This window comes from Penicillium atrosanguineum (genome assembly GCF_028827265.1).
Source record: "Penicillium atrosanguineum strain IBT 20685 chromosome Unknown utg000003l_segment0_segment0, whole genome shotgun sequence".
NCBI lineage: Eukaryota > Fungi > Ascomycota > Eurotiomycetes > Eurotiales > Aspergillaceae > Penicillium > Penicillium atrosanguineum.
The window spans coordinates 4,250,308-4,276,423 of NW_026623135.1; the positions used below are offsets into that span (position 1 = coordinate 4,250,308).

The 26,116-nt window shown below is 49.9% G+C and overlaps 7 protein-coding genes across 7 annotated transcripts; 2 read left to right on the forward strand and 5 right to left on the reverse strand.

Moving 5' to 3' along the window:
• Window positions 1-440: 440 nt before the first annotated feature.
• luA (3-isopropylmalate dehydratase LEU1) lies at window positions 441-2,879 on the forward strand (the record flags this gene model as incomplete). Its single annotated transcript, XM_056885095.1, has 3 exons — window positions 441-540; window positions 593-699; window positions 762-2,879. 3 exons carry the CDS (start codon window positions 441-443, stop codon window positions 2,877-2,879), a joined length of 2,325 nt encoding a protein of 774 aa, XP_056743373.1.
• Window positions 2,880-3,342: 463 nt separating this feature from the next.
• On the reverse strand, window positions 3,343-4,216 carry N7443_005040 (uncharacterized protein; the record flags this gene model as incomplete). Its single annotated transcript, XM_056885096.1, has 3 exons — window positions 3,343-3,564; window positions 3,617-4,027; window positions 4,097-4,216. Coding segments are annotated over 3 exons (753 nt in total), but the record flags the coding sequence as incomplete, so codon positions are not given.
• A 455-nt stretch (window positions 4,217-4,671) lies between these two features.
• Window positions 4,672-12,216, reverse strand: ags2 (alpha-1,3-glucan synthase Ags2; the record flags this gene model as incomplete). The annotated part of the gene is made up of 6 exons (XM_056885097.1): window positions 4,672-4,720; window positions 4,777-5,287; window positions 5,344-5,549; window positions 5,605-11,562; window positions 11,631-11,806; window positions 11,866-12,216. 6 exons carry the CDS (start codon window positions 12,214-12,216, stop codon window positions 4,672-4,674), a joined length of 7,251 nt encoding a protein of 2,416 aa, XP_056743375.1.
• A 3,409-nt stretch (window positions 12,217-15,625) lies between these two features.
• Window positions 15,626-16,372, reverse strand: N7443_005042 (orotate phosphoribosyltransferase; the record flags this gene model as incomplete). Its single annotated transcript, XM_056885098.1, has 1 exon — window positions 15,626-16,372. One exon carries the CDS (start codon window positions 16,370-16,372, stop codon window positions 15,626-15,628), a length of 747 nt encoding a protein of 248 aa, XP_056743376.1.
• Window positions 16,373-17,183: 811 nt separating this feature from the next.
• N7443_005043 (methylenetetrahydrofolate reductase (NAD(P)H) MET13) lies at window positions 17,184-18,908 on the forward strand (the record flags this gene model as incomplete). The annotated part of the gene is made up of 1 exon (XM_056885099.1): window positions 17,184-18,908. The coding sequence occupies one exon, from the start codon at window positions 17,184-17,186 to the stop codon at window positions 18,906-18,908; it is 1,725 nt and encodes a 574-aa protein (XP_056743377.1).
• Window positions 18,909-19,783: 875 nt separating this feature from the next.
• N7443_005044 (Thioesterase superfamily) lies at window positions 19,784-21,268 on the reverse strand (the record flags this gene model as incomplete). Its single annotated transcript, XM_056885100.1, has 1 exon — window positions 19,784-21,268. One exon carries the CDS (start codon window positions 21,266-21,268, stop codon window positions 19,784-19,786), a length of 1,485 nt encoding a protein of 494 aa, XP_056743378.1.
• Window positions 21,269-22,290: 1,022 nt separating this feature from the next.
• On the reverse strand, window positions 22,291-25,440 carry N7443_005045 (putative NTP binding protein; the record flags this gene model as incomplete). The annotated part of the gene is made up of 1 exon (XM_056885101.1): window positions 22,291-25,440. One exon carries the CDS (start codon window positions 25,438-25,440, stop codon window positions 22,291-22,293), a length of 3,150 nt encoding a protein of 1,049 aa, XP_056743379.1.
• Between the last annotated feature and the right edge of the window lie 676 nt (window positions 25,441-26,116).

Sequence of the window (26,116 nt, forward strand, 5' to 3'; positions counted from 1 at the left end):
TTCTTAAGAATTGACCCCGGAGTCGGGTGGTCTACGTCATGCATATTTACAACTGAACAATGCAATTCTACCCAAAAGTCAATCGTATCAGATAGAAGCTCTAGGGTTTAAGCTAAAACACATACTACAACCGTAATCGTTATCTACTTTCGAACCTAGTTAAAAATCTTCAATAAAGATGAGTCAAAGTGAGTCGCGACCAGCCGCCCACAAGCGCCACTACCCGCCGTCACATTTTTGTTGATGGCCGATATCGGCCGACATCGGGCCCCCCTAGTTTCGCCACTTCAGCCAATAATCTCCCAAGCATTGGCCGCTGACCGACCGAAACCGGCGTTGCCCCTCGAGTAGCTCCCCAGCGACATCGCGGGCGCGGCGAAATATAAGTTGTTTGCTATCCCTGACTTCTTGCTACTCTCAATCTGAATTATCTATACAACATGCCTTCCGCAGAGACAAAACCGAGAACCTTGTATGACAAGGTTTTCGCTGACCACATTGTCAACGAGCAAGACGATGGCACTTGCCTGCTTTATATCGGTATGCCGAGCTGTCCCGCACCTTCACGGTATTTTCTAACATTCAACCCCAGACCGCCATCTTGTCCACGAGGTGACCTCTCCTCAGGCTTTTGAGGGTCTCACAAATGCCAGCCGCAAGGTCCGCCGGCCGGACTGCACTCTGGCGACTGTTGACCACGTATGTTGGAGCCTCCAAATCGATGGCGGCGTTGCAGCTAACCGGGGTTTCCTTGCCTACAGAACATCCCCACCTCCTCTCGCAAGAACTTCAAGAACGCCTCCGACTTCATCAAGGAGAACGACTCGCGTCTCCAATGTACCACCCTCGAGGATAATGTCAAGAACTTCGGCCTCACCTACTTCGGTATGGGCGACAAGCGCCAGGGTATCGTTCACATTATCGGTCCCGAGCAGGGCTTCACTCTGCCCGGAACTACCGTCGTCTGCGGTGACAGCCACACCTCCACCCACGGTGCCTTCGGTTCCCTCGCCTTCGGTATCGGTACCAGTGAAGTCGAGCACGTTCTCGCTACCCAAACACTCCTTACCCGCCGAAGCAAGAACATGAAGGTTCAGGTTGATGGAGAGCTTCCTCCCGGTGTTACTAGCAAGGACGTTGTTCTCCACATCATTGGTGTCATTGGAACTGCTGGTGGTACCGGCGCTGTCATTGAGTTCTGCGGATCCGTGATTCGTGGCCTCAGCATGGAAGCCCGTATGTCCATGTGCAACATGTCCATTGAGGGTGGTGCTCGTGCTGGTATGATTGCCCCCGATGAGATCACTTTCGAGTACCTCAAGGGCCGTCCCCTGGCTCCCAAGTACGGCAGTGCCGAGTGGAAGAAGGCCGTCAACTACTGGTCTACTCTGAAGACCGACCCCGGTGCCAAGTTCGACACTGAGATCTACCTTGACGGCAAGGATATCATTCCTACCATCTCCTGGGGCACTTCCCCTCAGGATGTTATTCCCATCAACGGAGTTGTCCCCAGCCCCGATGACTTCGAAGACGAGAGCCGCAAGCTCGCTTGCAAGCGTGCTCTTGAGTACATGGGTCTCACCTCTGGTACTCCCATGAAGGAGATCCCTGTCGACAAGGTCTTCATCGGATCTTGCACAAACGCCCGTATTGAGGATCTGCGCGCCGCTGCCAAGGTTGTCAACGGCAAGAAGATTGCCTCTAACATTCTCCGCGCCATGATCGTCCCCGGTTCCGGTCTGGTCAAGGAGCAGGCTGAGGCTGAGGGTCTGGACAAGATCTTCACCGATGCTGGCTTTGAGTGGCGCGAGGCTGGTTGCTCCATGTGTCTGGGTATGAACCCCGATATTCTCTCCCCCAAGGAGCGTTGTGCCTCCACCTCCAACCGCAACTTCGAGGGTCGCCAGGGTGCTCAAGGCCGCACTCATCTGATGTCTCCCGCCATGGCCGCCACTGCTGCCATTGTTGGCAAGCTTGCCGACATTCGTGAGCATGTCGTCGCCAGCCCCGTCATCGCCAAGGTTCAGCCTGTTATCGAGACTCAGCCCGCGGCTGACTCCCCCGAGACCGAGGATGAGCTTGACCGTGTCCTCGACCTTCCCGCTGATAACGAGCCCCACACCAACACCTCCGCTGTTGGCGGCGGCAGCAGCACCGGCCTGCCCAAGTTCACAACCCTGAAGGGTATCGCCGCGCCTCTGGATCGTTCGAACGTCGACACCGACGCCATCATCCCCAAGCAGTTCTTGAAGACCATCAAGCGAACTGGACTCGGTGTCGCTGCCTTCTACGAGCTTCGCTACGACCCTGCCACCGGCAAGGAGAACCCCGACTTCATCTTGAACCAGGGCATCTACCGCCAATCTAAGATTCTGGTCGTCACTGGCCCCAACTTCGGCTGTGGTAGCTCCCGAGAGCACGCCCCCTGGGCTCTGCTCGACTTCGGCATCAAGTGCATCATCGCCCCCTCCTTCGCCGATATCTTCTTCAACAACACCTTCAAGAACGGCATGCTTCCTGTCCCCATCACCGACGAAGCCGCTCTGGCCAAGATCGCCGCTGAGGCTCACGCCGGTCGCGAAGTTGAGGTCGACCTTGTCAACCAGGAGATCAAGGACTCCGAGGGCAACAAGATCGCCTCCTTCGAGGTCGACAGCTTCCGCAAGCACTGCCTCGTCAACGGCCTCGATGACATTGGTCTCACTCTCCAGATGGAGGGCAAGATCCGCACCTTCGAGACCAAGCGCAGCCTCGAGACTCCCTGGTTGGATGGCAGTGGCTACCTCAAGCGTGACAACCGCGGCGCTACCCGCATCGACGCCGCTCCTGTTCCTAAGACCAACCGTGGTGATGTGAAGAGCGAGCCCCTCGAGTGGTAAAATTTTTCTGTGTTTAAATTGGCGCCGTGCAGGATCGCATTGAATACGGTAATAGAAGCTCTGCTTTGTGTTCAAAAGTTTTCGCCTTATTTCAGAAACCTATATTCCCCTTTTGATTGTTTGTTCTGCATATTTCGAGGCCTTGTTTTTGGATTTCTTTTCAGTGGTCTACGAGTTTCAATGAGAATGAGTTATGAATCCAGACGTTTCTTTACTGTAGTGCTATAGAGTATCACAATTCTAGATGACACTAAAATGGGCGCTAACAATGGCTAGTTCTTGCCTTAAAACGCCATACTAGGAACTTTCGATTTTTCAGGATCTTAGCTAGGTGAAAACTCTTCACGTATTTAAAAGGTCTGCCCTGGCCCATTACGCGCATTGGGCACTGACGCTCGATCGCTGTCCTTCTCCCCGTAGCTTGAGACCCGATCTTCAATAGTAAGAGTCACCCGTCTCACTTAGCGACATGAAACGTCCAATCCTCGGGGAAGTGATCGTAGTGAATGTCCCCCTTGCCACGATAAATGTCATCATAATGCTCAATACGAGTTTCCGGGTCCTTGGCCTGCAGGTAGTACTTTTCGCTCAAGGACCGGAACGCGGGGTCATTCCACATGGTAGCCATCCAGGCCAGAGCGTCCTGACTCGCAGATGTCAAAGGAAGGCCGTAGGTACGGAATCGCTGATATTGTCAGTGATACTCATCATAAATACTCGGCACGAGAAATTCGTACCCAAAGGACCGGCCAGAAAAAGGCATCGGCAATACTGAATCCTCCAAACAGGAAACCCTCGTCGGCCTCCCCGAGAACCGCAAGGCGCTCTTTCGAAGCCTTTCGGACTTCGTCCCACAAAGCTAGCATGCGGTTGATATCTTTCAAAGCCGCCTCTGGAATCGGCACATTGCCGGTATACCGGGCGAGGAAGTTGGTACTGTATAGGTTTCGCAGAGTCGAAAAGCCGGAATGCATCTGGGCAGCCGCGCTACGGGCCAAAGCTCTGAGTTGACGGTCACGAGGCCAGAGAGGAAGCTCGGGATGAGACTCCGCGAGGAATTCGCAGATTGCCAGTGAATCACCGATGGTGGATCCGATTGAGCGGCATTGGAGGAATGGCACGAAACCAGTTGGAGAGACCGTTTTCACCTATGAACCCGGATACAAATGTAAGTAGTGATCAAAAAAGAAATCAATTGATCGTGCATTATCATGTACATCGGAAAGTTTGATGAATTGGGAGCTATGCGGAATTTGGAAATACTCCAAGACAGCTTCCACCCGGGACGTCCAGCCTAGAATTATGATTAGCGATGCTCGACACTCCGCGCTCAGTGGGGCTTACTGGAATAGCGGGTGTAGGTTCCAACAAAGTGATAGTCCATTTCCTGAGCCATGACGATTGCAACTGAGAACTTCAAATCAATTCGAAGGGAATCAGAAGAGAACGGATAATGGAAGGATTAATTATCGCGGTTATTTGCGGCCTGTGGCTGACGTGACTCATTTCCATGGTTACTGAAACGCCAATCTCGTGTCCACGATCAAGCTACTGAGTATAAACTTGACTAGCAGCTAACAGTACATGCCTTTGATCTCCAGAGGCCAATCTGCTTATCGAGAAATGAGAGGACATTACATTAGATACTAGTTGGAGACCAATGGCGAGAAATTTGGACAAAGGAAAAAGTGGGCGTTAGAAAAGGAAACTAAAGTCCGGCCGTGACAAGCTCCATTAAATCATCTTCCTGTTTGGCCAATTTCATCAACAAGAATCACTTCCTAGGCTTCACCTAAGGCTTTGACAGCTGTTCGCGGCGGAAGAAGAGAAGGAAGCCACCACTGTATTTACGTTAGAATTAAGCCTTCTATTAACTAGATCAATTGAAACGGCTTACCAAATCAAAAGCTGGAAAACAAGCGCGATCCAAAACCATGCGTTGCCCAATGCACTGACACCGGCCGTTATATCTGGGGAGATGGGACCCGGGCCGATCTTATTCGGTGCGAAAGATCTCGCACATATCGTTGCGAGGGAACCAAGAACCTGCGAGACAAGCAATGTGAAGCAAATGTGCATACGCGTCAAGGTCTGCAAAAGAATCATGCCGAAGCCAAGACCCTGCAGTGCATCCAGCACACCGAGCCATAGCCAAAGACTTCGGGATATCAAAGCACCGGATACATAGGTTCCTGCCCATGGAAGGAAAACACCCGTGCCGGATGTTCCCCACCATATTTGCGCCCATCTGGGTGCACCGAGGCCACAGGCCACGATGGGTAAAATCCAGCTATGCGACTTGGATATGCGAGCCATGAGACAAAGCACTGCTATCCAGACCAAGCCGAAGAAGGCAATGCAGAGGCATAGGATCTGCCAGGGCCTGGCGTGATTGGAGATCCAGAGGACTATGATAGTCTTAGTTGTCTCAATTGCTCCAGATGAGTGGGAAGTAGGTACTTACAGTTCCAGTTTCGACCATAGGGTGCGCTCAAGAAGAAGTTCTGGAAGATGACCACAACCCAATTCCAAAGCACGATCTTTCGCCGAAAGACGGACTTGTAAAAAGACGGAACCTTGCCAGGAGCCTGACGATAGTAATTTGGCAAGCCGAAGTAAACAATCAAACCGATTGTCCACAAGAAGATTGTGATAGGTGCACAAACCGCTCTGCCTCAACGTTAGTCCAGGACTTGAAAAGACGGGAATCACGAATGAAACTAACGTCATCCTCCACGTGTTGGTAATACTGCCTTGCACATTCGCAACCCCAGCATTCGTCGCCTTGGTCAGGGTTGAGCCCCAATACCAGAGAGCGATGACATATGCTTGCTGTGTGCCTTGAATAAGACAAGCACGGAACACCCATTGCTTCACAGGGGCTCCGCTCTCATCACCAAAGTTGAGGGCAAAGAAGATAGAACCACTTGATGATGCTGCGGCATAGATACCACTTCCGATATTCTGAATCCATCCACGTATGAATGAGTTAGGCTCGTAGTGGGCGAGGCCAATGACCAAAAAGGCAGAGCCGTATAGGAACCATGGTACGGTCAAGACAAGCACGGATTTGTAGAATCGGAAGAAAAACCACCAAAGAATAGATGTAATCAGATATACAGTAGCGATTCCATACAGTTTTGCTGCTGTCTGCCCGACCTCCCCAGTAAGCAGGGTAATTTGATAGGAATTAGCAGCAATGATCTGGCCGAGACCGAGGAACAGGGAGTAGACTGGCCAGTCTCCAAGTCGGATCTGCATCCATTTCTTCAGCCCCGTCGGTGGGACGTAGTCTTCTCCCAGCTGGAACTCATCGCCGACTTCTTTTCTCTCTTGACCGCCACTCTCATGAGATGTGGTGTCATCATTGGTGATAGACCCCGGAGGAGAGGACCCGCCGTTCTTGCCGAATCGCATTGAAGGAGCTGGAGACTGGTTGCGTCCCAGACGTGCATCTCGGAATTTATCGAACCATTTCTTCTCGCTCTTCTCGAGATACTGCTCGATGCAAAGCTGAGAGTCTGAATTCGCGCCATTGAGAACTTCCAATTTCTTCTCGAAAGCTTTATAGTACTCGCCATTGCTGTCCGTGAAGAAGGGATCGACCTTTTGCAATTTGTAATCTTTTTTGTCTCCAACGACTGAGTCAACAGATAGCTGTGAGGCACTGCTAAGACGATTTCCTGGCTCTGCCCAAGGACGTTGCGGAGGAAGGAGAGTATCTTCCGTACCCGCTGTGCTGGGCGATGTGGAGCTCGAAGACGTATTCATGAATCGAGGCAAAAGAGAGCCTTGACCCGTGTGTCGGGCAGCAAGGACTTCTCGGGTAAGAGGTAGAAGAGACTGAGAAGCTTCCATTTGTCGACCTGCATCAGCAGAGTCGGGACCCAGTGGATACTCATCGTCACCATAGCAGGTAGACAACATCTCGTCATCACTGTCATCATCGATATCGGGCACTGATCCTTCTCTAACCTCTTCAACATCGCTTACGCTTCCCTTTCCAGGATCTCGTCTCCCACGACCCTCCAGTGGAGCGGAAACAGGCCTAACACCGAATGGCATTTGTCGACTCGGTCCTGACTTAGGACGGGAATCAGCGCCAGGACTCGGATCGCGGCTATATATGATAGAGCTGCGTTGCATCGATGCAACAGTTCCAGGCCTACTACTTGGCTGAAGCGGTGATGTGAGAGTACCAGTTGAAGCATTAGGCCTCGTTACAGCCTGTGGAGTCATCATTCCGTAGATGGCATTATATGCCGACACTGCAGCAGATGGTTGCGCCTGTGTCTTTGCACGTTCCTTGTTGTGAATTCGAATAGCTGTTGACTGAAGAATCTCCAAGTCTTCAATCCATTGTGCAACAGGGAATCGCTGCAAGGCTGATCTCGCACGCATCATAGCTCGAACTTCGGATTTAGAGCTCAAAGCATTGTCAATCGCAAGCTTGAATTGCTTGAGAAGATGCGATGTGGTCGTGGACTCAACTGTATACCACCAACCAGGCATTTGACCGAGACCACCTACTCGAGCACCGATACCAAGAGCTCCCTTGCGACCAAATTCGACGGCGACCAGGCCAAAAGGCTCGTCTCGCGAAGGAATCAATGCGAATTCAGCGCCCGAGAAGATAAATGGTGGCAGAACCGTGAACTGAGGTTTCGAGAATACTCTTCCGGGATAGAGATTCATCATGCGATCCAGTTTGAGGGCGGCAAACTTGCCATACAAATCAATAACCGGTCCGATGCAGATGAGTTGAACATTTGGTCTTGATTCAAGAACGGCAGGCATTACGTCGGCGATCAGATCGATGCCCTTTTGCATTGACCATCTTCCAACAAAGACGAGAAGATCAGCAGAAGGGTTCTGTTCCAGACCAGCCCATTCTTGAGCTTGACGTTTGAGTTCTTTTCTGCCAATTTCAAATGCACTGTCGACACTGATCTCATTTTCCTTAGGCAGATCCTTGTTCCACTCGCCAGTATCCGAGGGATCGGGATTTGGCAAATTTCCAAGCTTTCTGAGACCCCAGAAGATAGGATATCTTGCATAGGAACGTTTGCCATATTTCTTCGAGACGCCAACAGCACCAAAGCCTTGCTGGTGTAGACGTAGATAAGTAGCACCGGCATGCAGCAGGTTGAAGATTTCACCGAATTGGACATAGCGCGTGACAACATCCATGTCAAGATTGTAGACAGAGCAGACCTCGGTCTTCTCGTTCTGCGTTCGCATGGGCCACAAGCCTTGAAACTCGGCATTATGGAGCGACAGACAAACAGGAATTGTCTCAGGTAGTTGATATAGCGGCGCGAGTGAGCCATGGTAGTCATTGACATGATACAAATCGATGGGGAAACGCTTCATAGCTTGCGCAATGCATTGGTTCCAGGCAGAGTAATAGATGGCACTATCCATGTCGTCCATTCGAGCCGGGTAAGGCTCAAGGGCCGATTGTTGACGGAAGACCGGTGCGTCCAGGAGCACATAGGTGATGTTTTTCACGTAATGGTACTGAATCCTTACCTCATACGAGTTGCCGAGGATAATGACAAACATAGATTCGGCAGGCTTGTCAATAGGGTAATCGATCCCGCCGACACATGGGATGACCCAAATGAGATCTTGATGTCCAAGTTGCTTGCTCATCAGTTGTGCCATGACACCCAAGCCACCAATTTTAATTCTGATGTCCCAGTCGGCAAGGTCATATTCAATAGTCGCGACGAGAACCTTCCGTCTGTGTGATGTGCGGTTACCGAAGGCAGATTTGCTCTGAAGGAATCTTGATCTGGTTACCAAGCGTATAAGAGAATTCTTTGACTGTCCAATCTCGGCTTTGTCCAGCTTGAATAAGTTGAAGACATCCATGGAGATGAGTGTTTTCCTCTCACTCACTCCGACCTGGTTGAATCTGATTCTGTAGAAGGTCTTCTTGAACACGTAGGCAGTTGTGATGGCTGTGATTACTGGGATAACCCACAAAAAAACGAACAGAGCGATTTGGGTATACTGCGAGCCCGCAGGTATGAGCTTGAATCTCATCGTTGCATCGTCAAGGTGGATTCTCCAAGCCAAATGCGGGTGTGGAGGATGCCGAGTAATGTTGATTGTAGTCACACTAAGCGAAGACGGGGGCAGTCGATCCAGAATTGAATTTCCATCGGAATCTCCGTAGATATAGCTCTGATCGGGCTGCCCGCCTGGGTTGATACCCCACACATTGAGCTGACCCTGGGCGGGCCACTCTGCCATGAATCGGAATTTCCAAATGCCATCGCTATCTTGCTTCATGGTGTTTGCCAGCCCAGAATCGTAACCGTATTCATTGAAGGGACCATTGAAAAAAAGATGAGGGAAACGACGAGGCATTTTCCACTCGGGCCCATCACCTTCTTGGACATAATCGCTGCTTCCCGTAAAGCGGCTCCAATATTCGACGCGGACATGTTTTCCGTCCCATCTCTGCGCTTTCGTTCCAGACCAAGCTTGCTCTTTGATGGTGTGATTACCTCCTTCGTATAGGATCCAGGGAGAAAACGAACTTCCCCAGTTGGTTGAGTAGCGATACATATCTGCACCTGCCGCGTTTTGCCGGATGAAGAGCTCTCCATTATTACGCTGATGAAGCAAGTTACTCGAGTAGTTGGCAGATGTAAAGATCATGGGATTATCGTGCTGTCCGAGTCGAACCAAGAAATGATCGATGGCATTGGTGAACCTCCCGTCGCTGCTTGTTGCATTTTTCACAGTCAAGCGGTGAACTCCGTTGTAGACGTTATTCAAAGTTACCGACCAGCCCCAGATACTAGGGATGCTTCCAGTCCACAAAGAACCATCCGGATTAATGAATCCACAATCCACTGTGTCAAGGTCAATGGAGGGAATCTCTCCAGATTCGGTTGTCGATTTGAGTGAAATAGCATCTGCGAGAAGAGTGCAGTCCATCTCCGTGTTGAAATAAAGACCTATTTCGAGAGTCTCGCTTTCTCCGGGGGAAGCTTTGGACAAGACTGGTGCATCATGCCCAGGGGTGAACTTGGTGATCATCGGATGCGGAGGCACGAACTTTTCTTTCGGGACGTAGGCTCTGAACTCGTAAGGATTGAGAGTCATGCTGTCGTGACACCCGTTGAACTTCGTGGAGCCGTTTAGATGAAGCTTGGTGGGGCCATCTTTCAGAGCGAGCTCGTCATGGGGATAGAAGAGGTTCTTGACACTGGTATTGGTATCAAAAGGCGCCACGAGAGCCCGATTATTGTCAGAACAATCGAAATCGTATGTGATAGTCCGATTATCATTTTGATAGACAAACCAGATTGTCTGATTTCCTGCCACACCAAGATCCTGCATCTGGTAGTACGGACTTCGCAGAACAGACCACATCCCTGTTTCGGTTGGAACACCATTGGAACCTGGATAGTAGATGTTGTGTGTTTGGTTAGATAACAACTGGATCCACCAACCATCGTTCAGTGCTGGGTAGTCGTGTCGCATCTGGTACATATGTTTGATGGTATTGCGGACTGGATGAGATGGATCTCGATGGTCGTACGTGGCTGATTCGTCATGACATCCCAGTCGCCCTGATTCGATCGGCCATTGAAAATATTGAGTTGAATTCATCTGGAAGCAACCATGGGTCTTCCAGGCTGTGGCAGCAGACATTGCTTGTCGACCGAAGATATAATTGGAAGCTGAAGCATCGAGGATATAGAATGCTTGTTCCTCCCCCCAAAGCAAAAGTGGGATACCAGGCAGATGAAGAGTGGTGATAAACAAGGCCAAGAGCTGCCTCTCGACACCCTGCGAGACGGTTGGCCAACGGAAGACATCCTGGTTTGTTGCGCCGTACATATGCCGAGGATCAAATTTGCCGGTATTGGCATTGATCATGTCATTCGTGAGGATCATCTCGTACCAAGCTTCTGTCCAATTCACTGGAATATCATAGCCAGCTGCAAGGTTTCCATCCATTCCAAGGAATCGAGTAAGCGAGCGATAAACAGAATAATGGAAAGCGGCACCATCAATTGCCTGTTGAGTCTCGTCGCGAATAAAGTAATCCTCAGATGAGTTCTTCAAGTGGAACGCTTTATCGAGTGTTTCGGGAAGCATGTCAGGTTGCCGACCACGACCTAGGAAGACAGATCCCAGGTTGTTTCCTACTGTAATCTCTCCCGGGAGAAAAAAATCCTCCTTCCCGACTCGACGTGCGCATTCTCGGTATGAACTTGAAATGTCACCGAGTGCATCAACGGTGGCCTGGGTCGCTTTATCGTAACGGAACCCGTCGATATCGAGCGAGGAGATGATCATACAGGAATGTCGGATGAGCCGCTGTCGGACACTGGGTACCCATTCACGTAGACGATCCTGGACCGATGCGAATTTCGCAAGTTCACGTTGCCAATCAGGGAAGACACCGAAAGCTTCGATGTCGCCGTATTGATCGAAGTCACTGTCGTAGCATCCCGATAGCTCACCTCGAACGTATGAGTCTACTGGGAATCCAGTCTCGTTCCAGAGGCGAGGATAATCGCAGGATTCATTATAGGTGTTGCCAAAATGAAAATCAACGTAGTGTCGAGATGACTTCCACTCGGCCTTGTGCTCTTTCAACGAGAACGGTGTGGTAGTGTTCAAGTACCCCTCGGAGCCAATAAGATCACCCATTCTAGGAAAGAATCAACTTCTTGTCTAGAACTTTTATGTGAAAGATTTGGTGCTCTTTGAAGGACTTACGTGGCAACCGTGTTGTCAAAAATGACATACATGCCGCGGTTATGTATCTCTGTGATGGCATCTCGCCAAGTCTGAATTGTACCAAAGTGCTGATCAAGTAGAGTCGTGTCAAGAGCCGAGTAACCGTCTGAACCCCATGGCTGGTTCATCAAGACTAATCCGGCAAGGTATATTCCCTGAAAATGAAGTTTTAGTTGATGTGTTCTTCACTCTCCAAGCAGGTTTCATTCCTAACCTTAATGCCCATTCCTTGTAGATAGTCCAAAGTATCAACCAGGCCTGCCACATCACCGCCATGTCGCATTTGGTTTGAGCTCAAATCATGCTCAAAGAGAGTTCCATTGATGTTGTCGTTGGTCGGGTCACCATTAACAAACCGATCAAGGAAAAGTGTGTAAATTGGAAAGCGCCAATTGGCCGGGGAAGGGTGATAAGTGTGGTTGGGCCATTCACCCCAGTATTCGGCGGGATTTGTGGCTGTCTTATTTTCGTTGATGTTATATGCGTTGAGGTCCTCATCGTATGGCCAACATAATCCAAGCACAGCAAGCTGGCTGATGAGAAGGCTTGTATATCTCCAATGCATCGTCAATAAAAGGTTGAATCCAGTTTCTGCATGGATTTTAATGATTAATTGAAGATTCATCACATTGAGTCATAATGGGATAAAGAAAAGAAGTTACTGCAACTGCATTTTGAAGTGGGATGGGTTGAGTAGAGAAGCAACGCACGTATCCTATGGTCGACGTTGAGGGACGAAGACACAGCGGCACACTACAGGGCCTGGATAACAACTGTTGATACTGAACGTCAACGATGAACCTAAAGCACTTTCAGTAGGAAAATTACAGCGAAAGCATACAAGTACAGACTCAGCCTCCGATGACGGCAGGAGAAAAGAGAAAGAAGAAAATTTTGAAGTGTTTGATAGAAATAAAAGATGATTGGAAATCCCCAGTGTGCCAGAAAAATGAAAAAAATAAAAAAATAAAAAAATAATCCAACTGAAGCCAGATCCCACAGCACACTTTCGAGTAACTCTTATGTGTCTTCTACTTCGCTAAGAAGCATACCGTCTGACCATTTATCTCACCTCTCGTCCCATAGCTTTTTGGTTGGACCTCTTTGACACCCGGAATGAGCGGTGAAGGCCCAGAGAGTTCCTGATGAGAGACAAAAAGCCTAGGATACATCTGGAAACCTCGCGGAATGAATGGAATCTTGGTTGACGAATGCAATATCGAGTGAACAGGGGCTCAGACACCAGCGTTCGGGAGTGTCTCACGAGACATCACCATCGCCGGGAAACTCCCAGCAACATCCTTCGCTCTATGCATAATAGACGGCCGAGTAGGAATGGACCTGTCTCGATACTGCCGAATGCTCGGCTCATGCGGTGTATGTAGGACAAGGATCTGCGATCCTCGATCATGAATGGCAAGGAATAAGGCGATGATGCGATAGCAAAACGAGCGATGTAGAACATGCAGCGTCGACCTGATATTGGTCTGATTTTAAAAATGACTGTCAGTGGACTAGGGCTATCTTGCTCTGAAAAAAGCTCAGTGACGAGGTACGTTCAGTGTAGAAGGTGAGCATTATGGCAGCCATTCTTTTTCCAATTGTCCAGAGCTTGTTGGGAGATTTGCGCTAATTTATGTCTGCTTTTAAAGAAGAAGAGGATAAGACCATTGAAATCCAGGGGCATTGCTATTCATTGGAGCCCTGCAAATTTATTTCATGATTTGCTTCTTCCAAAAACGGTATTACTGGAGCGGATTGCTATTCCGACTGTCGCAGCGTCACTGCTCGGGAGCATATGAAGTACATCCTCTAAAGAATAAGTTTTTGTCGGGCTATGTCTGGCGATTCTGATTGCATGCTGATGTTTTTTTCAATGGTACCAATTCCAAAGAGAATTATTCGTGGTCATTGGACTCAGATCACGGTGACTTTGTATATGGCTACCTGCTTCCAAGGTTCGGAGCGTAGTTTTCGGTGGCTTGTAGGATTGTTTGCCAACATAGACACTATATTTTCCAGTCCGGTCCAATGTTTAGTTGACATTATGATCTCTTTCGGCTTGCATCTTACAGGGAATATACGTATAGAGTAGAGGTCCATGGTTGGATTTCTCTTTGCCTTTCCCCCGCTATTCTCTCCGCAGAGGATCTCGGTTTTGCTATGCCCTTAAGTCTAATTATAGAGCAGATTATTATCCAGAGTTAACATAGACAGTTGTTTCCCGACAGTCAACGCAAATCCGAAGATAACATGAGGTATGATTTATAGTCAGATGAATTGGTTAACTCTATCAGCTCTGGTACTTCTGGGGAGTGTCGATATACATCAAGTACTTTGCTAATAGCTGCTTGGCGGAGCAATAATCGCTTACCACGTTGGTTCACCAGGGTATATCCCCGTTAGATGAGCTGTTGAGAAAACAAGACATGTGTCTAACCATACCAACTTGAAGCTATAGAATACCCAAGTGAAGCTGTCTGTGGCGCCATTCATACTAATTAATAAGAATTTTTTGATATATTAGAGCTTCCAATGTTCCAACATGCGTATTACCTACACAAACAATCGGATGCTCTCAAATACCTGCGCACGCACATGACCTGATGCCGCTGTAGCGATGACTGTGCAGGCTCTGCAAGAACCCTCTTCGCGCATCACAATAAGAAGGCACCAAAGAGTTATGGTTGGCCATGTTCTTCCTGTCTGTAAATATCAGATCAATATCTTCAAACCTGGGCTAGAGCTCGCTATTTTTATACTTGTACTCGCCTCGGAACTGTTATGTTTCAATCGGGGCGTCGAGAGGGAGAAATCATTGTGCTATATTTTGAGTTCCAAATTAACTTAAACGTCGTTATCCATAAAGATAGATACACTGCAAAAGACCCGTTATCGGAGCATCGTTCCGCTGTCGGCAGATGGTCCAAATTGAAATTCAGAATTGCACCCGGTGTTTCTGTGATACACAATCAACCACTGGGGAAACGCCGGAAGCCTCCAGGCCTTGGCTAGTGACTCCCCAATCAGAACTAGTGCGTCAAATGGTCCCTAGCAACTCCCCGTTGATGGCGGTGCACGGTAATTAGACTGTCATTAAGTCCACCAAGCTGAAAGCAACAAAGTATTACGCTGGTAGTATATTCTACTGACAGACGTTCCACGAATTAGGGGAGAATTTCCGTGCTATTTGCCATCTAGTCATGCTTTGCATGTTTCACTTCCGGCTTCGTTGCTTGTACCAAGTCCGCATCTGACCTAAGGCAACTCACAACCCAAATGGCCTGAGCGCGATCAGATCATTAGATGCATTAGATACGTGATAATTCCGCTCGAACTCCATCTAGTGCCGGTGCTAATTACACAATTACCCAAAGGTCAGTTTCAGAGGCAATGACCCCTGCTGTGCTGTGTGACTGTTGAACTCTCATCATCCGGCGTAGTCGTATCTGTTCATGGCAAGGGCTTCAGAGTACGATGCTATCAAGCTTCCACCGAGACGCGGCAGAAATCCTTGAACATTCCCAGTATTCCATACGACGCATCAGCGAGAGGTGCGTGAAACTACCAAGGTTGCTTATAGTTTATATGCCTCTTCATAAATACGATGTAGATAAATCTCTCATCGAGACCGTAGCTATCGAAGTGGCGTTCGTAGGTCACAGCTCCAACTTCGCCGATTGGAGCACCAAATGACTCCCAATCGTCGGCCCTGTCAGACTAGTTTGTACATTGTCAGAGCGTGGGAAAATATATGGGAAGATGTGGGTGACCCGAGTCTACCTGCTTTCTGAACAGGAAAGTGGATCTTGACAAAGATGTATTGAGGCTTATATATAGTCCAAAAATATTCTTTTCAAGACTGCAATGTGCATTGACGGACTGGAGTAACTCCGGACTACCCTGGTATCATAGACTCCTCTTTTCTTGTCTCTTCATACTTCGTACCTCAATGAGGCTGTCGCGGACCATTCTTACTCCGCGCCGTAGCGGGAGCGGTAATCCTTCAGGCGTTGAATTTCACCGGCGCCGATCGAGTCGCTGAGCTTCTCAATCAGGTCGTGCAGACCGAGGACAGAGCGGATGGGGATGTTACCACCAAGGTCACGCTCGGCGCAGCCGATAGCGCTCTTGGGCTCAGAGTCGCTGACACGCTCTTCACGGTCCAGCATGACAACGACACCGGCGACGATACCACCCTCCTTCTCGATGATGCCGACAGCCTCACGCAGAGCAGTACCGGCGGTGATGACATCGTCAACAATGACGACGCGCTTGCCCTTCAGTGGAGCTCCGACGATGTTACCACCCTCACCGTGGGCCTTGGCCTCCTTGCGGTTGAAAGAGTAGCTCACGTTGTCCCAAGTGCCCTTAGGGGAACCGGAGAGAGAGTCCTGGACAGCCAATTCATTGAGGACGGCCGCACAAATAGGAATTCCCTTGTAGGCGGGGCCGAAGACAATGTCGAAGTTGGGCTTGGTGGTGCCATTGGCGTCGGTGGTCACGAAGGGCTCGGAGGAGAGAACGCTAGCATAGGCCGCAGAGCTAGCGCGCAACAGGGGCGCAGTGTGCATGAGAGTTGATGTGAAGAAGTAAGGAGACTCGCGACCAGACTTCAGGACGTAAGTGCCGAAGGAGAGGACTTTGTTGGAGATCAAGAGCGGCAACAGAGTGGACTTGTAGTCCTGGTTGGCAGAGGGCGGGGGGATGGAGGTCGACATTTTAACGGTATTCGACTTGCTCTCTGTGTATAGAAGGGCAGAGACAGCACAGGTGGGTTCCAGTTGAGGTAAAAATGAGGAAGGACAAAAGTCGGCGATAAGCGGCCGCAATGGGAAATTTTGCCCCGGAACCCTTTTTCTCAAGGAGGGGCATGAGGGGCAGCCATAGTACTAGTTCCCATCTTGCCAGTTTCTACTAATAAACAATCCATAATCAATTGGCCGGAAATAGAAGATGTAGACGCGTAACAATGGTCGGAATGTCCAGAAAAACCGCAAAAATTAACGATTGCACCATCGAATGCTCCCTTTTTGGACAGAACACGTGCCTCTCCGACCTTCGGCCTCCCCCGCCAAAACGTCTCAAAAGATTCACCTTTCGTCAACTCCCACTCGGAGCCTTTTTATTCCTTTTTTTTCTCTACTTTATTTTCTTTCTTCTGGGTGCTCCCCCCTGTTCATCTTCTCATCTGTGGGTGCCATAGCAAACTGGTCTGGAATCCTGGTGATCGTAAGACCTCCCCCCACTGCGCCGATAGCCTCAGGGCAGCTCCAGAACAGAACTATTCGATCGTTGAATCCCAGTATGACTCGCCCTTTCCCCAAGCCCTAAGAGAAGAATACATAACTTTCCTATTGGCGCATCCCATTTGAACAATGAAGCTGACGAATTCCCCGCTGGGCTAGATTAACCCAACACAATGCATATTCGTGAGAAGCTCGCGCAAAAGGAGGCCTCCGGGGAGCCGGGAATCTCCTTTGAGTTCTTCCCCCCAAGACAGCACAGGGTGTACAGAACCTTTATGACCGCATGGACCGTATGCACGGATTGGGCCCCTCTTTCATCGACATCACATGGGGTGCAGGTGGTCGTCACTCCGATTTGACCCTGGAAATGGTTGGCGTTGCTCAGTCTGTCTATGGTTTGGAGACATGCATGCACTTGACCTGTACCGACATGCCTTTGGAGAAGGTTGACAACGCTCTCCAGACCGCCTACAAGGCTGGGTGCACTAACATTCTGGCTCTCCGTGGCGACCCGCCCCGTGATAAGGAGGCATGGGAGGCCGACGAGAAAGGTTTCCGCTACGCGAAGGATCTTGTCAAGTACATTCGGGAGAAATATGGTAACCACTTCGACATTGGTGTGGGCGCCTACCCGGAGGGTGCCGATGACAACTCTGATGTTGACCAGTTGATTGATCACTTGAAGGAGAAGGTGGATGCTGGGAGCACCTTCGTGGTCACTCAGATGTTCTACGACGCTGAAAACTTCATCGAATGGGTGAAGAAATGCCGAGCCAAGGGCATCACCGTCCCGATCATTCCTGGTATCATGCCGATTCAGACCTACGCCTCGTTCATTCGCCGATCGACCTGGACCAAGACCCGTGTGCCTCCGGAATGGATGGAGGCTTTGGAGCCCGTCAAGAATGATGACTCCGCTGTCCGTGATATTGGAAAGCGTTTGATTGCGGAGATGTGCCGAAAGCTTCTGGCATTCGGCATCAACCACCTGCACTTTTACACAATGAACCTGGCTCAGGCAACCAACCTGGTTTTGGAGGAGCTGGGTCTCTCACCATCACCTGAATCTCCTATTCAGCGCTCTCTGCCATGGCGGCCGTCTCTTGCACTGGGTCGCAGAACGGAAGATGTGCGACCGGTGTTCTGGCGCAACCGGAAGTCGTCATATGTCGCCCGCACCCAGACATGGGACGAATACCCCAACGGTCGTTGGACCGACTCTCGCTCTCCTGCGTTCGGTGAGCTGGATGCTTACGGTGTCGGACTCAAGGGAACCAACGAACAAAACATCAAGCTCTGGGGCCAGCCCAAGTCTATCAAGGATCTTTCTGAAATCTTCATTAGCTTCCTGTCGGGCAAGCTTGACCGATTGCCTTGGAGTGACAGCCCTATCACTGCCGAAGCAGATGATATTAAGGACCACTTGATCGCACTCACCCAGCGAGGATTCTTGACCATTAACTCCCAGCCTGCGATTAACGGCATTAAGTCATCAGACCCTGTGTACGGATGGGGTCCCAAGAATGGCTTTGTTTATCAGAAGGCCTACCTTGAACTCCTCGTGCCACCCTACCTCATCGATGAGTTGATTGCTCGTATCGAGAAGAATGATGACCTGACCTATCACGCCATCCAAAAGAGCGGTGAGCTGCGTACCAACACACACGACAGCCCCAACGCATTGACATGGGGCATCTTTGCCGGCCGAGAGATCATTCAACCAACCATCGTCGAGACAGTCAGTTTCCTGGCCTGGAAGGACGAGGCTTACCGACTGGGTGAAGATTGGTCCAAGTGCCACGAGTCTGGCAGCGCTAGCCGCAAGCTGATCCAGCAAGTCATGGACGATTGGTACTTGGTCAACATTGTCGACAACGACTTCCACCGAACCAATGCAGTCTTTGAACTCTTCAAGGATCTCGAAATCAAGGATCTCTCCGTTGAGATCCCCGGGAAGCCCGAGACTAACGGCGCAACGGAGGAGAACGGCGCCGCCACCAAGAACTAAAAATCCCACTCAACCGGGAACTCACGCTTAATCTAAGCGTTATAGGCTCTCCAACACGAGCCTCTGTCAACATTAACTTACGACTCTACCTAATTCAACATCACCTCTCTCAACGATACTCAACGAAACCTATCCCGAACCAAAACCAACCAACACCAAATCTCGGGCCCCCTTGCAATGTGTCATGGCATCACGATTGAAGACCTCTCAACGATTTCTTCCTGAGCGTTCACTTTTTCATTTCAACATCTAACATTTCCTGTTCCGATACCCCGTCTCTTTAACAATGACGCTTCATCGCTCAGATCACTTCTTTCTCTTCCCACTCCACAGGCCTGGTGCTTGTCTCCTGCATTGCTCTCTGTCGGGCTCTTGGGAAATGGAGGATAAAAAGAAAGAAGAAATCAAAATTCAACATCTTAATCTTACCCTTTCGGGAAACATTTCCTCCCCTCGTTTCTTTATTTCTGCAGAAATTCCTATTATAGAGATTGTAGCTAAGGCGATGACTTGGTCGTTCTTGATTTCAAGCAGCACTTCTTCACTCAGCAGCGGTGTTTCTTGTGGCATTTGGGCTATCTTTGGCGTTGTCTAGTAAAGAATAAATGCTTTGACCTATCATACCATTTCCTATAAGGACATGCGTAGTTTGTAAAGCATGTGGGTGAACACAGCCATCCTCACGTCCTCTGCGATTCTCTCTTAAGGTCCGATTCATGAGGAGGTGCCTGACCAGCTACTTTGATATCCTTCTTGACAATGCTCATACGTTGATATTGAGTATTCTTCATGTGCGCTTAGATTCATTAACTATAATGCATAACTATCTTGACATTGTCACATCCAGCTATCGTATATCTTACCTTGAACACCAATCAAAGAGTGCTATAGGTGCTCTCCTTTCCATAGATAACCTGCAAAGTACCAGTGGCATCAGTGTAATAGATAGCACCAGTCTTCTTATAATTGACCCAAGTATCCTTTCCAAAGAAAGTATTAGACCACTCGAACTGTGTACCAGTGATGTGAGCAGTATATAAGGCGCTGATAACACTGCTATCAGTGATCAAGCCAATACCCCAGACAACGGCGTAAATTGTGATAGTGGAGCCTGAAGGAGGAGTGGTGGCAGACACGGCGTAGGTCAAGGGAGACGAGGCAAGATGGCCGGGAACAACGGTGAAGGTGCCGTCACCCTTGTAGCTAATGAAAATACGCTGCTCGGCGTCGCAGGTGAACAGCATGGAAAGACTGGGGACGGAGCCGTACCAGGAGTCGGTTGAAGGGAAAGGGTTGGTGAATGGGCCGTAGAGGTTGTTTGTGTTGATGACAATGTTGCTTCCGGAGTAGAGATTGGCTTTTGCGACGGTGGTTTGGTCGGTATTGGCTAGGATGAACTTCTCGATTGCAAGAGTAGTGCAAACTTGGGTGGCGGTTGCGACGGCTTGGACGGTCGTGTAAACGTCGATATCGGTGGTGACAGTGGCAGTTTCGGTCACGGTAGAGTCCACAGTTGCGGTGACGGTGAAATAGTCAGTGACTGAGGAAGATTCTACGTCGGTGAAGAATGAAGACATATAGACCGTGGAAGGAACGGTGGAGGTGACGGTTTCGGTGTCGGTGATGTCTGTGGTTGAATAGGCTGTAGCAGTCACAGTATCAATCTCGGTGGCAGTCACAGGGAGGGTGATTGTGACAGTCACAGTCGGAGTAGCCGCCACCACGGTAGAAGTTGCAGTGACAGTAGGCGTAGTTAGGTGCAAGCATGAGCAAACCCCAGAAGCGAAGGCATTGCCCAATCCCTGTAGGCAGGCAGGAGTGGCCACAGCCTGGCCACGCTCTTGAATATCACGGCGGTCGTAGACGATAACAGTGGAGACAGCGGTGGCCGTAGAGGTGACAGTGTCTGACACAGTATCCGTGATGATGGCCGTGAAATAATCCGTAGCAGTATCAGTCTCGGTCTGATCGATAGTAATTGTAGTCGAGACAGTGTTCGTCACATCAACAATATCAGTGACAGGAGTTGTGAGGTAGTCAACCTCGGTGGCAGTAAAGTAGTCGCTGATAGTATCAGTGATGGTTGCCGTTGTAGTAGTAGTCACTGTGCCAGTGGTGTACGCAGTGGCAGTAGCCGTGGCCACAGCAGGAGTCGAAGTGGTGGTGACAGTGTTGGTGGCAGTCTTAATGTTCAGAACACTGGTGCAGAATGTGTCTGCCTTTGAATCCAGCTTCAGGATATCGATGACAAGGTCTTCGAGAAGACAGAAGTCGCGTTCAAAAGGGGTTGCTTCGCTCACCGGGAGTCCACTGACGAGTCCCGTAAGGGCAGCTGCTGCCAACACCAGAGATCGAATCATTATGATATTAGACACGAAACAATGAGAGAATTATCTGCTGGTCTGGATGAAAATCTGAAGGGCGAGGACATGGAGCTATTTATCATTTCTAGAACCTTACAGCTTTGTAATGTTTACACTCCGCTACGACTAGAGGCAAAATAACCGATATACCTCAGCTGTCCATCAGAGTCGAACCATGGGAATCCCGGCCTTGTAGCATTTCAACCGACAGACAGGTAGTGTGGGGGAAGCTTACTGCTTCAACATCGCCTATCGTAGCCAGTGTTTGGCCGGGTGTAAGCCAAATGTAGGCTAGGTATAGGCCAGACGCCATCGTGTAGCTCCGGTTTCGCCGCTCAATCCCACAACATGGTGCACGCAGAGCACAAGCTTTAGCGCCTGAAGAAAATTAATTGATGCCAAAATACGCGGGCCGTGGCCTACGCCACCGGCTGCGCCGAAGTCGAAGTTTAAGTGTGCTCAAGCGCGGCGCTAATTCTATACTAGTAAAAACAGTCTGTCCAGCCGAGAGACTTCTTCGAAAGCGCTCATACCAAGGCACCGGATCGCTGAAGGCCCATGATGATAAACACTGAAAGTCCAATTGAACCGAAGTTATCGAACAGAGCGCCAAAACGAGGAATTCAGTGCAGCATGTTACGCAATCCTTTTCAGATGGCTTTCTGATTCAAGCCCTATTCAAAATGCGCTATACCCGATACGGTTATAGTCCAATAGTGCCCCAAAAGAAGCTTTTAGCGGACACGATAGGACAAAGTTTGGTCTACAATACTGTGTCGGATTAAATGCATCGAGTATGTTTTTACTTGTTTGGAAGAGAAGTAATAGGGAAACATTGGTGCGTATGTAGAAATAGCTCATATAGATAGGGATAACACGGTAAAACAAAGCCCAAACCAAAGCCCCACTAAGAGATACAAGGGGAGTACATAAAGCGCCGATATCCGACGCCCAACAGAAAGAATGCATGATAGACAACCAACCAAAACACCCCAGACAGGCGATAAAAATACAACACGTCAATTAACGAGGACACGTCCGACACATTGGAAAGCCCATGCAAATGGACGGGCAAACCAAACGATCCAGCTTCCAACAAGCACAACATAGGAGGCAGCTCGGCCAGCCAACATAAATCCGAAGCCGAGTATGAACAGATAGATAATCGCCTGAAGGAGCTCCATCAGAAAGCGACTAATGGCTTGGTCATTCTTGGCTGTGGGCCAGGTGCCAGTTGTTTGGTATTTTGAGACAACATGGTAGACAAGACTGAAAACTCGGTAACAATGACGCACCATATTCAGCACATTGGTCACTAGAAATTTTGCGTACGGGCTGTCGGTCACCTGGAGTAGGCCCTTGTGCATGTTTGTGACAGCGACGAAGACAATTTCAAACATCATAGATAGAGCCTGTGTATTGGCTGCATCCTTGAAGGGCTCGTCTTTGTCCTGTGAGTTCAGCTCGCCAAGGTCATCGCAGACATCGGTGATATTTGGCTGAAGACTCTCCTTCCGTTTGGGGACTTGGTGTCCGTCCAGCTCTGCGATTTCAACCTCAGCGGACTTTCTGGCCCGACGTAGGCGTGCCTGTTCCTTGAATCTTTCCAGTCTCTCGAGCCGGGCGATCCTCTCAGCCGACAGGGGTGAATTATCCACGGGCTTCTCCATCGGAAAAGATTTCTCCATTGGAGGAGACTTTTCCATTGGAAGAGACTCCGTTTTCGAAGCCTTCTCTGGTGGGGATGGCTTCTCGACAGAGGACAGCTTGGAAACGGAAGACTGGTTCTCGTTTTTCGCAGGGGATGGTTTCGTGGAAGGTGGAGGGGTTGCCTTCTCTCTTGCGGACTTGAATGACCTCTCAGATCGCGAAGACTCGGAATTGTCTCTAGACGGACCAGACGGCTGAGAAACAGGAGAGCCATTGCGGCTGATGGAGGACCCATTACCCTTGCGCAGGGATTCCGCACGATTGCGCAAAGACTCGGTGCCATGCCGCAGTATCGTGGCAAGACTATCTGTGGGTGACCTCACGAGACCGGTGGATCTTGCGAGCCCTGAGGTACGGATGAACCCACGGATAGAGCCTCCTGTTTGTTTCGCGTGGTCGTCCTTTTCTTTGTCTTTGGCCTTGGACAAGTTCTTCAGCGTAATTTCTGGTTTCTTGACGGGAACCTCTTTCGTCGTGATTGACTCTTTTCCTTTGTCCTTCGCGGTAGGAATGCTGCTGAGAGGAGTCGTTTTGGAAGAGGTTAGAGAGGACGCGATCGATTTTCCCTGCGATGCTGCTGCTGCAGGTCTCAGCCCAGAAGGTGTAGAGATGACCTGGGCTTTGGCTCGAATGGCTTTGACGGCTTCGCCGGTGCCAGATTGGCCAATCCCGCCAGGACGTCGAAGCCCCTGTGGCTTGGGAATATAGGGCTTCTTCTCTGCCTTCAGCTTTTTCTCTTTCTTCTGGTCTGGCGTGGAGGTTGGAATCATAGTACGTGTGATAGTGGGTGTGATAATGAACACATCGTCGTCGCTTCGAGTATCTTCCAACTTCTCCGACGAATTGGACGTGCTTGGCGCGAGGTAGAAGTTCTCTTTGCTCGATCCCTGGGAGTCGGTCCTCGGTAGATCGCTCTGGGAGCAGATTGGTTCCTGGCATAGGGTTGCCGATGACGACCTCGAGCAGGGGGCTTGCTTCGAATTCCGAGAATGTTGTGCCCATTCTTCTTGAACAAGGCTCTCCCCTGACTTGGGCGGAGTCCGATTGCTCTCTTGGGATATCCGCGGGGCCTTCTTCTTTTCTTCCTTCTGTCTCTTCTTGACACTTAAAGCAGGTGGGCGAGGTTGCAGAGTTTTCGAGTTTTCGCCGGACGCGAACAGAAGAATCTCGTCTGGATTTTTCGTTCCAGGCCCATTGATCTCCTTGCACCCCAAAAAAGAGCCATCTGGGGTTGCAGAGGATCGTTTTTCCTTGGGTTTAGTTGGAGATTGCTCCTCCCATATTGTGCTGATCCGATTCTTGCCGATCTCATCTGGACTGTAATAGTTTTTTTGTCCCGGAGGTTCCAGTGAGTGGGATGCTGGGGCTGAGGGGGAGGCTGGCGCAGGTGCTGGGACTGACACGGACTGACGTTCGAATTGCGGCGGCGATAGCATCGGCCGTCCGTCATATGCTTTGAATTGACCGGAGCCGGCAGACATTCTGTTTGGTTTTCCATCGGGCGAGTCTTTGCGTGGACTAGGCCGTGTGCTAGGATGTACCATGTGTCCGCCCTCGCGGCGCACCTTTTCGATGCTCTTTTGATAGTCCGCAATTTGCTGAGAAGTCATCGAAGGAGGGTTTGGTTCCTTAGCAGATGGCATATGGACGACAAAGCGGTCTTCCCAGTCACAGTCGGTCACAGAGCTGTCATCAGAAACTGGGGATATAGAAGGGCGAGATCGAGGACTTGACTCGGTGGCAGTGTATGTGATCTCCGACTTCTGAGGAGTCGTCCCGTGCATGTCTACAGGAGACCAGTGTCTCTCCTGAATCTGCCATGGCTTTTCGCTCTCAACGGAGTGGTCAGGCTCATCTTGAGCATAGTAATTTCTGACGTTGGTGGTGGGAGTAGCGATGGTTGTTCGAGATTGAGGTACACGGCTGGTAGCTTCTTCACGGACTTCTTCACGGACCACAGAATGTGTGCTTTCTTGGTAGAGGTTTATTTGAGGGGATCTCTTTTTGTCGCTTTCCCTTGTACGGTGGTATGAAACCCGTTGAGACAAAGGAGACGAGTCCTTCTCGATCTTGTCGGTCAATCTGCTCCAATATCGGTCACGGTCCCGCTCGCCAGACTGGCCACCGGATCCTCCCGAAGAGAGGACAGTGGAAGACGGCTTAGGTATCCCAGTTGGACTGGGCGTCTGGTTCCGTTGCTCTCTGCTTCGTTCGGTAAGAGACTTCGGTACCGGAAGCTTGGTTGCTTTTCCTTTTTGATACATGTTGTCAAGAGGGCTGCTACACTCAGCAAGTTCGGAACAATAGACTTGATGGGTGTTTTGAGGCGGTGTGGGGCTTGACAGCGTAGTAGCTGTGTAGTTAGCTCGGTATGCTCTATACTGAGGCTTATGTTGGGGTCGTGGTGAAAGGTTCACAAGATGTCCGTCTGGTAATTCGACACGGCTGTCGATCTCCATGGTGGACTGAGAGATATTCGTGGAGCTATCTGTCTTGACTCTCAGGCCAGAATTGAGATTATCCTTGGCCCATGCCGTCAAAAACAGAGATGCTTGGTATCGTTGGCGTGAAGATCAAGGTGAGGGGTTGGGTGTTTGGAACAAGTGTCCGTGGTTAGGGTAGGACGGGGGTGGTCGATGTACATCAATCAGGACCAGACAAATGACAGATGCAAAGAATGGGCCGTGGGGTCATTGATCCTGGCGCGGATAAGAGAAGCGAGCTCTTTCAACGCGTAAGTAAGAATACTGGGGTCTCGTTGGTCGGAATGGTATGCGGTTCGATGAGGAATGTCAACCCCCGCGACGGAATGCCCAACCTTCAAGAAGATATTCCCGCCCCGATCTGGAATGTTGGCCCAGGCAAATTTGTTCATGTTCTGGAAACGCTCCATTCAGAAGCTGCGATCCCGATTCGGGGTGGTCTCCCTGAGTAAGAAGTTACGAAGGTGTTGAAATTGATACCGCCATCCATGGATTCAGAAAAGCATCACAATTGTCAACAGACCAATAAGAAAGCAGTTTTCAGCGGCGCTTCTTTATACATTCACCCTGGAGGTTGGGCTTCAGATTCCACATTCCTCCAAGTGGCCAAGTAGGAGAAAGAGCCACGACGTTGGACAACGTGGACTGGGGT